The 13,312-nt window shown below is 46.1% G+C and overlaps 1 protein-coding gene across 11 annotated transcripts in view; it reads right to left on the bottom strand.

Annotated features, from left to right (window-relative positions):
* CELF2 (CUGBP Elav-like family member 2) overlaps positions 1–13,312 on the bottom strand; it is a 789,880-nt gene that overhangs the window by 77,093 nt on the left and 699,475 nt on the right. For all 11 annotated transcript variants that reach the window (XM_081128230.1, XM_081128238.1, XM_081128228.1 and 8 more), the window contains one exon: positions 5,744–5,792. In XM_081128230.1, coding sequence (XP_080984356.1) covers positions 5,744–5,792 — 49 coding nt within the window. The remainder of the gene's footprint in view (positions 1–5,743; positions 5,793–13,312) is intronic.

The following is a 13,312-nucleotide window of genomic DNA, read 5'->3' as shown; positions in this document are numbered from 1 at the left end:
AGCAAGCCAAGGGCAGCGTTGGCACAGTGATCTAAGTGCTGGAAACATGAGATACCCGGGAAACGAGCTTCCTTTCTGATGGGTGTCTGTGAGCTCCGACACCAGGACAGCCACAGCGGTGCCAGACCCCTTCGCCGGGAGAGGATGCGGCATTGTTCAGAACCGGAATGGGAGAGGGCAGGAACCGGCTGATATGGGCAGCAGGAAGGGAACGACTTCTAGGTGTAGTTCTTACCCTCCTCCCTCGCTCCCTCCCTCCCTCGCTCCCTCTCCTCCCTGGGGCCCGCCCGAGGAAGCTGTGGCTGCTAAGAGTAACAGTTAAGTTCCTGTTCTCCTTTCTCAGATCCTAAAAAATCTACTTCTAGTTCTTTTAGACAAAAGCAAGTAATACATTCCCAGTTGGCCCTTGGTTTCACTGGTAAGCCTTTGATTATGGTATTTAGCTAAAACAATTTGTAGATTTTGAGCTTTAGAGGGATATGATAATAAACAAAACATGCAGCTCCTCAGTAAGCCAAAATGATTTTTTTACTAAGATGAATATTAAGAAAATGAACACCACTTAGGAAATTCTGACTTCCCAGTCACCAGGAAGTGTCAACTCAGGCAGGGAGACAGGTGATAACTCTATTTTCAACAACTATTAGCTAAAAATAAAAAAATTAGAACCTATACCATCCATATGCTACTCAAAATATTAATTTTTTTCGTGTGTGTGTATGTGTGTATAAAGGAAGCTGGATGTTTGCAATCTTTTGCTAGTCAAGGTTGCTCTGTGCTGTTAACAGCTGGACCATGTTTGCTTTGATGGCAAATTGGGGATAACTATACAGATCTCCCCTCCCCCTTGAGTTTTCCTGATTTTCCAGTTAAAATTTATTCATACAAATTCTTCCTGGGATTCCCAGGCTAAGGATCCCTCTAAACAGCTTTGTCAACATTTTAAATAAATACAATTATCTTCAATTCACTTAACTTTTTCATCAATGTTTGATGAAATTCTTGGTGGAGTTTTCCCTAAGTATTCATAGGCAGTAAGCATCTCACTTATTTTTTCAATCCACCAGAATGCTGATTGCTTAAATAAACCTATCATGTTCATAGTATTCTGCCAAGTGCTTTGGGAAAATTAAGGAGAAAAAAAAAAGAATGAAAAGATCAGGTTCATACCCTCTGGGAAAAAGCTGATGTCCCTTCAGGGTAACCAGTGAATGGGTGAGGGCAGACTTTAACGTACACAGTGCTGCACACGCGGGTTACCGCCACCAGTAATGGCAATGGCAGAACTGGGAGGCTCTCCAGACCAGGGACCACTCCAAGTTCTCCTTCCATGGTTTAAATGAGAAAGGGTTAACACGATAAGTGGGAACTTTTTTAAGTTCAGGGAATAGAGACTTAATTTTTTAAAAATCCCTCATTGTAAGCCTGTGCTGATACCCCCGTATACAACCTGTCAAAGCCACACCTGGATTTGGGGTGGCCTGAATAATTAACAACTTCTCAATGTGTTGATACTAACGTATGGCATTTAATTACTGCCTCCAAATCCATGAGTCTCTCCACTGTGAATTTCAAAACTATTTCATCGTCTTCCAATAAATTGGAAAGGGGCTGGATGGGAGCATCCCGTGTGTGTACTGGAGCCTTGCTGGCCTTTACTGCCCCTGACAAGAGTTAGTTATCTTGACACCGGCGAGCTCTGAACTTGACACATGGACAGCGGGGGTTTCGAGGCCTTGAGAAAAGAGACAGGGGTCTTGAATGGCATTTCTGGATGTGAGGCTTCAAGGACCCCTGGCAAGCTATGAGGCTGGAGGTTTAAAGCAGTACGGATTTATGCTCTGTCCAGAGTCAAGACAATCCTCCCACCCAGAAGCATGATGTAAGAGTGAAGACTGGCTACAGCCACCAAGGCCCCAAGCACGGAACCAAAGGCAACCTCTACGCTTTTCTTGTCACTCACTGCTACACAAACTTCAGGTCTAGCAACTGCATTTAATTTTCAATCTTGCACTGCTGGCACCTTCTGCTGTATAGTAATGAAGGATTAAAAACTGGAAAACAGGTTCTCTGATGATACACAGAATTAAACAGAGCAACTATGTCTGTGCTGGCATATGCTGGTTCTTGAAAGCCGCACCTCCTCCAATGTCCTTCCTACACCGTCACTCGCCTGTGTGCAATGGGAAAAGAACAAAAAAGGTGGATTCTATTGAAATTTGGGTACTGATTCAGTGTGTTCTTCTTAAAGGCCCCAGCATCTTTTTAACAGATCCTTTTGTGAAAATTTATGTTTTTACTGATTTCAGAGAAAGGAAAGGAGAGGGAGAGCTAGAACCATCAATGAGAGAGAAACATCAATAGTCTGCCTCCTGCACACGCCCTACTGGGGATCAAGCCTAAAATCCAGGCATGTGCCCTGATCGGGAATCGAACTGTGACCTCCTAGTTCATGGGATGACACTCAACCACTGAGCCATGCTGGCCAGGCAAGGCCCCAGCATTTTATTGCCAATGCAGTGGGCTTTATCTTGGGGGGGGGGGGGGGGGTGGAGACACCTTGCACAGAAGCACGAAGACAGGAGCAACAAGAGTGAGTTGGCATAAATGTGCTAGAGGCTGCAGCTTAAATCAGAGCCAATGAAAAGGCACTATAGGAAGCCAGGGAGATTTCCGAAACCCATTCAGTAAAATACTGACATGCAGGGTAGATCGAAGAGCAGTCCAACATTTCTGAGCTCACCGCAGAGGTTACCTCTGTCAGAATCTCTACATGGACAAAGGCTGCAGAGAGTGATTGCTTTCCTGGAGTTCATTTGTCCATCACTAATTAATCTGTGATGAGCAGCCCTGTCTTGCTCAGCAAATACAAAGTTTCAGAAATCCGAACATACTGATAATGAAGGCAGTAACTGTCTGTGATGAGCCCTTTGTGCTATCCATAAATGTCAGCAAACTCAATAAAAGTGCAATTAGAGCTCGTTATATTTCTTTCACAACTACGGGAGCTATTTTGAGTATCTGAGCCAAAGAGATCTTTGTGCTCTTTGAGCTCTGGAAACTGCTCACCTGTCAAAGCTGCCATGTGAAATCAGAAAAGGCTTACAGCACTTATCACCTGCTCCTGAAAATACACATTTCGCCCAATTCCTCCACCAGGTCCAAGGAGAACCTTGAATCCTGTTCATGTCTACGCAGGGTGAGGTTCACTGGAGCCTCCATAGAGAGCACTTTAAAAGCAGATTTCAGTCCATGTATACTCTTTGACTTTTTTTTACTAGAAATTCAGGAAATAAAGGTCAATCTACAAAGCAAAGGAAGAACTAGCCCAACAAGAAGGTTGGGGAAGGGGGGTTCCTTTGTGTGTAAAGATCTATGCTGTGACATGAACAGCCCAAGGCTCAAGTGCCAGCCTCAGTGAGCCAGAATCACGTCCCCAACTCAGCACAGTGAATATACAGCATGTGCCAGGTATTACGCTCAGCTCTTTGTACATGCTGACTTATGTACTCCTCAAACACCCTTGTAAGGTAGGTGTTTCCAGCAGAATTCCAACTACAGACTGCCACAGCCCCTGTTATAGCTGGAGACAAGGAGGCCAGGTGAGGTTGAAGAACATCACCAAGGACACAGCTAACAAGTGCAGAGCAAGGGGTAAAGCCCAGGCTCCTCAAAATGGTTTTTAACTGCTACCTGGGTTGCTCCCTGAAAAATGACATTTTTAGGTATTCTCTCATCTTAGTAAAACAGTGTCCAGTCCTGCTTGACTTTCAAGATCATGCAAAACTGGGCGTGCTCATGGCAGTTTTATTGTATTGCTTTGGCAAACATTACCCTCAGTGCCCAGAGTAGACACTGGACAGCAAGGGCAACAGACCACTCTGAGACCTCCCTGCAGCTGTTCTATGGAAAGCATTCTCTAAGTCAGGGTTCATGTCTGTACAATACAAAATGCAAAAGAAGAAAGCCCTTCATGGAGCAATTATTTGGGTGTTTCAGGTCAAATATTTCCAACTCAATTTTCTAATTCACCATGTCTTCATAACTATGACCTAAGGTTCATAAATAAGACAAACCCTTTTCCATAGACTTTCATCGCATGGACACAGTTTAGAGAGTGATGGGGCCAGACGACAGGGAGCATCCCTTTTTGGCCAGAAGCTCCAAGATGACTTTCAATGACAGAGTTCATCCCATGAATGCAAGATTCCTCTCTCCCACAGGGAATAGAACAGAGTATAAATGTACACTTCTGGAGCAAAGGGTTCTGGGAACTGTCACGGTACATGGCATTTAGCATGGGTGGACACGCTCAGTGCAGAACCCTATAAGGCCAGGGGAAAATCTGGATAGCAATAATCAACATTGTATAGGGGTGTTCTATCATTTATAAAGCAATGTTACAAACATCCTGTACGAGTTTGAAAGAAAGGCAACCTATGTGAGGCAGTTACCAGTATTCTTATTTTATAGGTGAGGACGCTAAGGTTCAGTCTTGAGTGACTAGAAGAGCTCAGTAGACTGAATGTAAGCAGGCTCTCTCCCACGGGGAACAGAACAGAGTGTAAACGTGAGAGTAAGTAATCAATATTCACTGTCTAATAAAGGAATGAAGTGACTTGACCCAGGTCCCACAGCAAAATAGTGGCAGATTTGAGACCCTCCGACACTAAGAGCCATGTTAAAGATAAAGTAGAAGAGGACTTTATCTGAGGGAGTGAACTCAGAGAAGTGGGCAACATGCTAACATCTACTCCCCAACACACTAATCAGGTGCTAGCAGCCCACAATACAGCGTGGGATTCTCTGCAAAACTTCTTAGTCTGTGAAGAATCCAGAAAACAGAATGCACAGCAATTAGCAAAAAATACCTTGTGGAGAGATTTAGAGCCCAATCATAATTTACATGTGCAGGTACACAGATCTCTGAGTGCATGGCTCCTGCCCCGATTACTAATTAATGAGGTGCAGAGCTCCTGTGGAAGGCAGCATGCTGACTATGTCAATCTTGTGGGATGGGGAAGCTCTGAGGTCCAAGGAAGTAGAAGAGTCCTTTAACATACATTTCGGTGAATTCAAAAAACAAAACAGGGACAGAAGGCTGGTGTAAATGGAAGCAAAAGCCTGAGAGAGAGAAATGTGGCTATCTACTCTCTTGTGTCTTGGACAGTCAAATCTCAGCTACTCCACAGACCTCATCTAATGCATATTTTTTTGCACTGAATGTATGTTTATTTAATCAGCAGACTGAATTCTGAATGAATTTGGATGCAAATGCACTGGTACAATTTAGAGAAGAGGGCAGTAAGACAGCCTCCAAGACAAAGGACAAAAGGAAAGGAGAAAAAAGATTGCCTGGTTCTTAGTGGGCATCCCTTTCCCACTCATCTCCTCTGCACAGCGTAAGGTCATTCCTCCCTATCAGGTGTCCTGTATTGCTCTGTGGGAGCAGATAAACAAGAGCCAAAGGCCACAGGGTCACCGCACAGAGCAAGTCCACAACAGAGGGACACGAAAAACCATTTCAGGTAACATCTTCGCAGACCTTTACACACCAGAGATAAATGAGGCGGGAGAGAGCAGCTCAGGTTTCCCCAGACGTGCCGACCACAGTGCAAGTTTCCTGGGGCAGTCCTCTCTGCCTTTCTGAGAGAAAGCACCTGGGCTTGCTGGCATCTCCCTCCCCCAGCGGACTCCCTGACTTACAGACAGACATTAGATGAGACAGTCGGTCACCACCTACCGTTTGACTTCTCACTATCTGCAGGTTTCATCTGAATGGGATGATGCATCTAAAATACAAAAGTGAAAAGGTAAAGGCAGATTGAACAACTGTATAAAGTCTCAGAAATCCTACACTATTAAACTTGAACAATGATATTGTTATAAGCACATATAAATAATAACAAGACCTCTCCCAGGTAAAAGTAACCAAACCCAAGTGCAAGCCTGTGTCTTATGTTCAGGAATAGAACCCGCTTCAGTCATGGGGCATGGGGAACATAGGATTTAAAAGCTTGGGCTACACAGTCAGACTTGAGTTCAAAACCTGCTTCTATCACTCAACATGGTTTCTGCCTGCATCTTAGAGGTGATTCTGGTCCTGCCATTTATGATAGCTACGCATGACCTGGGGCAACTGTCTTAACTTCTCTGAGTCTCAGTTTCCTCATTTGTGAAGTGGAGATAATACTTGCACAGTAGGGCGGTGGGAATTAAAGGAGAAAGTGCATATAAAGTGCTTAATTAACAGGGCATAGGATGCACTGAAGAAAAAAAGAGCTACTGCTATTTTGTGTTATTACAGACTTAAATGCAGATTGTCTTTGCATTTCTTCTGGCCCTTCTGTCTGCTGCATGGATTTTTCTTAGGTCTCAGAGGTATGAGAATTTGAAGGTCTAGCAGCTGACTGACTTAGGTGCCATCATATAATTTTTATTAAACATAAAGTGTGGGATAGAATAGAGGGAGGGAGGGAGGGAGGGAGGGAGGGAGGGAGGGAGGGAGGGAGGGAGGGACCTTAGCAAGAACCTGAGATGATTTGGGTGCCCTCTGGCCCTTCACACAATGCCCATCACACCACGGTGCATGATCCACATAGTTTACTCCAAGCACAGAATGCTGTCACCATTTCCAATTAAAATAAATTCCTCAAACTACTTGCAAAGGTCCTCTTGCTTCATATTTCACCCTACCCCAAGGAACATCGGAGCCACAGGGTAGATGGAATCACTGGCTGTGCAAATGCTTTTATTATAATGGGTCCCATTCTCTCTGAACCTTTAATTTCCCCAGTGGACTTCTATCACTTGCAAGCCACAGCTCTGGGTTTTATCTAATTTAAATGAAAGGGGAATGGTACTTGGCTGTGGCACTTAAATGATGGGAAATTATTATCAGGCAGTCAGGACCATGTGCAGCTAATGCCTGCCAGGGTCTTCAAAACACAAGAGGAAGAGGAAAGGGGGAGAGCTATCAGGGGACGAGAGGCTAAGTAATTCAGAGCTGCTTTGTTTATGCGAAAAGGCAAGATGCTCTTATGCATAGAACATAGGCCTTGAGATGTGGGGTCTACTCATATTCCCACTCCATTCATTAATCTATTCAATTTGTATAGGAGTCTAGAATGAGAATGAAATGTTTAGTCCAAAAAGACTAGAATATACACCTAAATAGCAGGTAGACGTAAACTGTGGAAACTCCTGATTTGAGCTAAGGAATGTGGCCCCCATCCTATAGGTGATAGAGAGAATGACCCCCCAAAAGTGTTGGGGGAAGATGGACTAAGTCTTTGAGCAAGCTATTCCTCCCACATGCCTTATCTGCCCGTTCAGTACATATGTGTGAGGGATCCTCTGAGTCCCTGGCTCTAGGCTAAGGAGTGAAGAAGGAAGGCCAAGGGGAGAGGTTCAGGCCCTTCGGGGGCTCTCTGTGCGCTGGGGAAGGATGAAATATAAACAGCTCCCGAGTAGCTTGGTCAGAGCTAAGGCAGATACAGGAACGAGGTGGTGTGGGAGGCCAGGGGAGCAGGCACTGCCTCCTGCCTGGCGAGGGAAGACAGGCCTTCTCAGCGCAGGTGGTATCTGATTCGTGTCCTAAAGGCCAAGTTGGACTTGCCAGCAGAGGAGGGGCCATGGAATATCCCACGTAAAGACCCAGTGGTAAGAAAGAGGAGTTTCTCATAGCGAGCCACCCAAAATGAGCAGGGAGGGGCACAGAAGCAGCTGCAAATGGGGTGGGCATCCAGCTCTCGGAGGATCTTGTACACTAAGAAACTGAAATTCTGTCTCAAAGTCGACAGTCAGGCGTAGAAGACTGAAGCAGCCAAGGTAACAAGATCAAATTTGGTGAATTCTAGAAAAGGCCTTTTTGGCTACAGTGGAGCATAGATTATAGAAGAGCGACACAGCGGGCAGAGGGAATGGCAAAGAGGCTACGGCAAATATCTGCGTGACACTGATGAAGATCTAACCTTTAGGGGCAGCTGTTTATTGCAGGGAAGAGGGGGAGAGAGAACCCCAGCCCGGACCACTAGATATACTATGGAATTATCACCCAAACAGAAAACACAAGGAAGTTGTTTTGGGGGAGAGGCTGCACACGACACATCGGATGTGACTGTGGGATGAGAGAGGTTAGGAATGTGTGTCTCAAGCTGTGGGATTGCTCTGAGACGTGGCAGCGGGGGCCGCAGGCATGGGTGAAGCTGTCCACGGAGGGAATGCGAAGTGAAGGGAGCCAGGAGCCAGGTGCAGAACCATGGGGTCTGCGCACGACAGACCAAAGGGCAGTGAGAGGAGCGGAACAGCTGGCCCCACACGAGCCACGCGGGGAGAGTTTTAAGAACAAGGCGGTGCTGCTAGAGGCTACGATGAAAACGCTCAAGGGTCCTTTTGGATTTGGCAATAAAAGGGAATTAATGTAGGAAATTAATCAAAAGAAGTTTCTGTAGGTTTTGGGGTGGGCAGACTGTGAGTTTGTAGAGAGTTTGGGAGTAGCAGGGAAGATAACTGGATATGATAAATATAGGCTTCTATTTCAAGAAGAACAGCTACAAAGGGGGGGGGGGGAGATACAGGAAGCCTGATGGAGGACGGTGTGGAGTCCTCCCTTTCCAGGCAGCAGACACTGGTACAGATTAATGTGCTGAAAGACTCACATGAGATTCACAGGTTAAAGAGAGGAAAGAAGAGATAAGTATGCCTAGTTTATGTATGGGCACAAAATGAAGTGACTAGGACTCCTGCCCTCAGGGAGCTGACGATCCATCACGTAGCTGATATGCACATATATAAAGACGAAACCTGGTAGCCAACGTTAGACGGAGCGCTGTGAGCGCGCCGATCAATCTGTGACGTGCACGGAGGTCTGGAGGAGGAACCCGGGGCTGTAATTCTGTGAGGACAGAGCCATTCTACTCTCAGGCTGCAAAGGGCCCTGGTAATCATTCAGTCCAATGCTCTCAATTTATAGGTCTGAAGGGACTAAGCGACTTCGCTAAGGACACACAGCTGGTTAACAACTGAGATGGGATCAGAAACCTAACCTCCCCGTTCTAACCCAACACCGATTCCCCCCCATAACACTGCTTCTCCACAAAACACCCCAGATGGGACTTGGACACACGAGCCTATGAGGAATAACTGCAAGCCTCACTCACTGAAGGCGCCCGATCCTCGTCTGAAGGTGCCTGCAATGTCCCCGTAATGAAAGTAATCTTCCCTCCACTCAACTCCCCAAACCCTTTATCTACACAGCTTTGTGACCAGTATTATACTGAGACTTGACTCTTGGTTTTCTTGCAGCTGCTGAGAGAAGCCGCTCAGTCTGTGACCTGAGACCACCCAGAAGGCTCAGGAACACAACAGTGGTAGTATAGTCACGTGCACATGCTACATTTTGGTCAATGGACCGAATATACGAGGGTCATACTGTAAGATTTCGGTGAAGCTGAACTATTCTTACTGCCCAGCGACCTCACAGCCGTTGTACAGCTTAGCAGAATGCACTACCCACGTGTCTGCGGCGATGCTGACGTGAGCAAACCTACTGCCAGTCGGATAAAAGTACAGCGCAGGTAATTACGTGGAGTATAATACTTGATAGTGACAGTAAGCGACTATGTTACTGGTTTATATATTTATTATACTATACTTTTTATCATGTCAGTTTCTCTTTCTATTATTAAAAAAGTTTGCTGTAACACCGTAAGCCATGCTATGCCGGCAGCAGCCTCACACACCTCACGCTTTCCGTGTTTCTTAACTGCATCATTTGGTCTTGTGCTTGATCTAATCTCGTGTTGTTTTGTACAGTAATATGCTGTACAGGTTGGTAGCCTAGAAGCAGCAGGCTATACCATATAGTAGTCTGGCTGTGTGGTAGGCTGTAACTTCCAGGTTTGCCTATGATGTTCACACAACCATGAAACTGCCTGGGACGCATTTCTCAGAACACATCCCTGTTGTTAAGGGACACATGGCTATGATAAAGAAGCTACTGCCACTCAAGACTTGAACTTCGTTTGGTCCTTCCTAGGCCAAGAGGGGGTGAAAGTCAACCTCACAGAGACTGCAACGGTCAGACCCTGGTGAATCCTGAGCGGGTAGTCACCCCTACTTCAGGTATGTTCTGAAGACAATTTAGATAATGTATGTAAAGCACTGTGACCTTGGAGAGAGGTGTTCAATCAGTACTGTATTAAGAATGGCTCATTATCATGAACAGTTCATGTGAGTTATAAATTTCTGATCAGATACAGGATGTAAATATCAAGGAAGGTAAAAAAAAAAAAAAAAAAAGGCTTGGAGGGGTCCTTCTCATAATGTTTCACTTCCTTGAAATCTCATGACTCCAAAGACCATTGGGAGATTTGTTGAATAAAGTAGAGAAGTTGTTGTAAAGAAGCAGGCATTCTAGTTTCAAGTTTCCATTTATAACAGAGCGACCTTTCCCTAACCAGGAAATGGTTTCAAAGATTTGATCTGGTGTGACTCCAGGACTACTCGTCCATTCCCTTATTTCTCCTTTTACCAGACACTGTCAGCTGCTGGGAATGCAGTGGAAAGAGTTCTTGTCTTGCCCTGGCCAGTTTGGCTTAGTGGTCAGAGTGTCGGCCAGTGGACTGAAGGGTCCCGGGTTTGATTCCAGCCAAGGGCACATTCCAGCCTAGGTTGCAGGCTTGATCCCTGGCCCTGGTTGGGGCACATCCAGGAGGCAACCAATCATTGTGTCTCTCTCTCACATCGATGTTTCTCTCTCTCTCTCTCCCTCCCTCTTCCACTCTCTCTGAAAAGCAATGGGAAAAGTGTTCTCAGGTGAGGATTAAGAAAAAAAAAAGTTCTCATCTTGATTGAGCCTGTAACGTAGTGGGAGGGAGAGATACGTCAGCCATCCACCCCCAGATGATGTGTGTTGTGCTAGGACCTATAGCGTGGGAACCCAGTGGAGAGATGCCCAACACAGACGAAGGAAGGGCAAGCTGGAGAAGGTGTCTCAGCTGAAGCAATGTTTGAGTTCAATCTCGAAGGAATCCTAATGCTAATCAGAACGTGAGTGAAGGACATTTCAGGGAAGGAACAACATGTTCAAAGGTACCGAGAAAGAGAAATAGGTCGTGTTGTTACTCAAGAATGATGATAGGACATCCTAACCAAGAGAGGGAGCAATGAAATAGCTAAAGATCATCCACCAAATACAAAATACTGAAAGCACAACAAGACTAAGAGTGTAGGATATATTCATGGATTGAAATATTTCAAATACAAACACAACAATGCAAGTCTACTCAACCCTGAATTAAAACTACCATAGGAACCATGACTGGCAGCCAGTGGCCACACCCTCACCACATTCCTCAACAACTAAAGACAAAACCCTTGGTGTCAGAACTGCTGCTTCTCAGCACTGCTGCTGTAGCTACTAGGGACACTGGACTAGGGACACTGGCCTTATCTGCTCCAGGGCTGGATGGAGCCAAAGGTTGGAGCTTCATTCTGTGCTCTGCACTTGGAGGTCCCAGTTGACAGCAAACCAGAGCAAGGGCCAGAGAATCTGACAGTCACTCTTCCAATCTCCTAACACCTCACCTGTTGTAAGGGAATCTCAGAGGCAGGGTGGAGGCTAGTTCCCTGGTGGGGAGGGTGTGTGTCCCTCCTCCTATAGATAAGCAAGTGAGTGTATGATCTTCAAGACTTTTTGCAAGGAGTCTCCTAAGAGACACGCATTAATTAAATTGAGGCTGTGTCTCCATAGCCATGCAGGGTTGGCTGTGCCTGACAAAATCTCGCATCCTTGGAGCACACTGAGACACAGGAGGGCTATGGCTGCCATAACCCAGGCTCCCTGTCGGCAGAGTGCTTGTTCCAGGGGGATGCCAAGATTAATTGTTTTGGAAATAGGTCCTGGTTTGTGGCAGTGAATTTGACTTATCATATTTCATCAAGTTTACACTTCTATGAAGAAAGCCTTCTAAATCCATTCCCTTGAATATTTCTTTGACTGCATATGAATTTCCTTCTTATTTTATTGCAGAGCAACATTTTGCCCCAAGTTACACATTAAGGTACTGGTTAATGTCTTAGTCCCATTTAACCCTGCTTGTTTAGAAACCAATGAAGTCTAATGGAAAGGGAGATTTTAAGAGCGCCCTCCCTCCCAGTGGGGAGGGGAGGAGACAAGCTTGTTCTATAGGAATTGGTTGCTGAATTTCAGTTGCATCTGTGTATTAAGTATTCCGTCACATCACAGTAAGGTGGGGCCTCTCTGGAAGAGCTCTGGTGCTGTGGCTCATGGAGGGGCCATTGCTTTGGCTCTGATTAGGCTTCCAGTGAGCTGAAGCTCCTTGAGGGGAAGGACCGTATCTCACCGTCCCCTCTGTGCCAAAGCTAAGCATGTCATCAATGACAACATCCAGCCTGCTCCTGACTGACAGAGGCCCCAGGGGCCACCCCAGGCCCCCACTGGCTGGATGCTGTCTGTTGGTGTGGGCGCAGGCCAGCCTTCCAATGCAAAGCCTCATGCTTTACCCCATCTCCTAAGGCATAAGTGGCATTCGACTCCCCCTCCTCTTCTCCCCCCACATATACAGAGGGTCCCAGATCTGAGTTTCCCAACCCCTGGTCTTCAGAGCAGAAGACCTCTGGTAGGACCCGACGCTCCTCACTCCTGAATGCACTGACCTTCAATTCAAAGCCAAGAGCCCAGCTGCAGCTCATGAAAATGAAAATGAGGCTACATCTGCACATCAAAGCCATTACCCGAAGTCCGTGGGGGTAACTTCACCTATAGGGAGCTGTACATAACCCCGGCAACAGCTGTCACTGCCTACATTACGAGGCCTATCATGTCAGTGAGAGCGCTGAGGCTGGGCCACGAGCACCAGCATCCACACTCTCCAGAGCTCCCATTACATAAAGTCTGGGTGACTGCTCCAGACCTCGCCTTGGTCCTATGATGAATACGGGGAGAGTCGGAGTTTAAACGGCCACTGTTAACACAGGCCGAGTCTGACGATGGAGGACCTGGGGGAAGGAAATGGGCTGAGGGGAAGGTGACAGGGCAGATTCTTCACACATAGAAGAGCTCATGTTGAAACTTGTTTAACCCCAGCCATCACCAATTGATGAGTGAACCACCTCTAACACGAGATTCAATAAAACATGCCATTTTTAACCTGGAATGGGTTTTACAGAGTCACTGTTTCGCATCTCATTATTAGACCTATCCTGACCCCTTGAGAGAGAAGCCGTGATGGTACATATTATAAGCTTACTGCCCATAAAATATTTAAAGCGAGACAAAGAGGGGAGG

Source organism: Miniopterus schreibersii, assembly GCF_964146895.1.
Source record: "Miniopterus schreibersii genome assembly, chromosome: 1".
NCBI classification, from domain to species: Eukaryota; Metazoa; Chordata; class Mammalia; order Chiroptera; family Miniopteridae; genus Miniopterus; species Miniopterus schreibersii.
The sequence above is the reverse complement of the archived record's forward strand: the minus strand, read 5'-3'. Positions and strand labels throughout refer to the sequence as shown.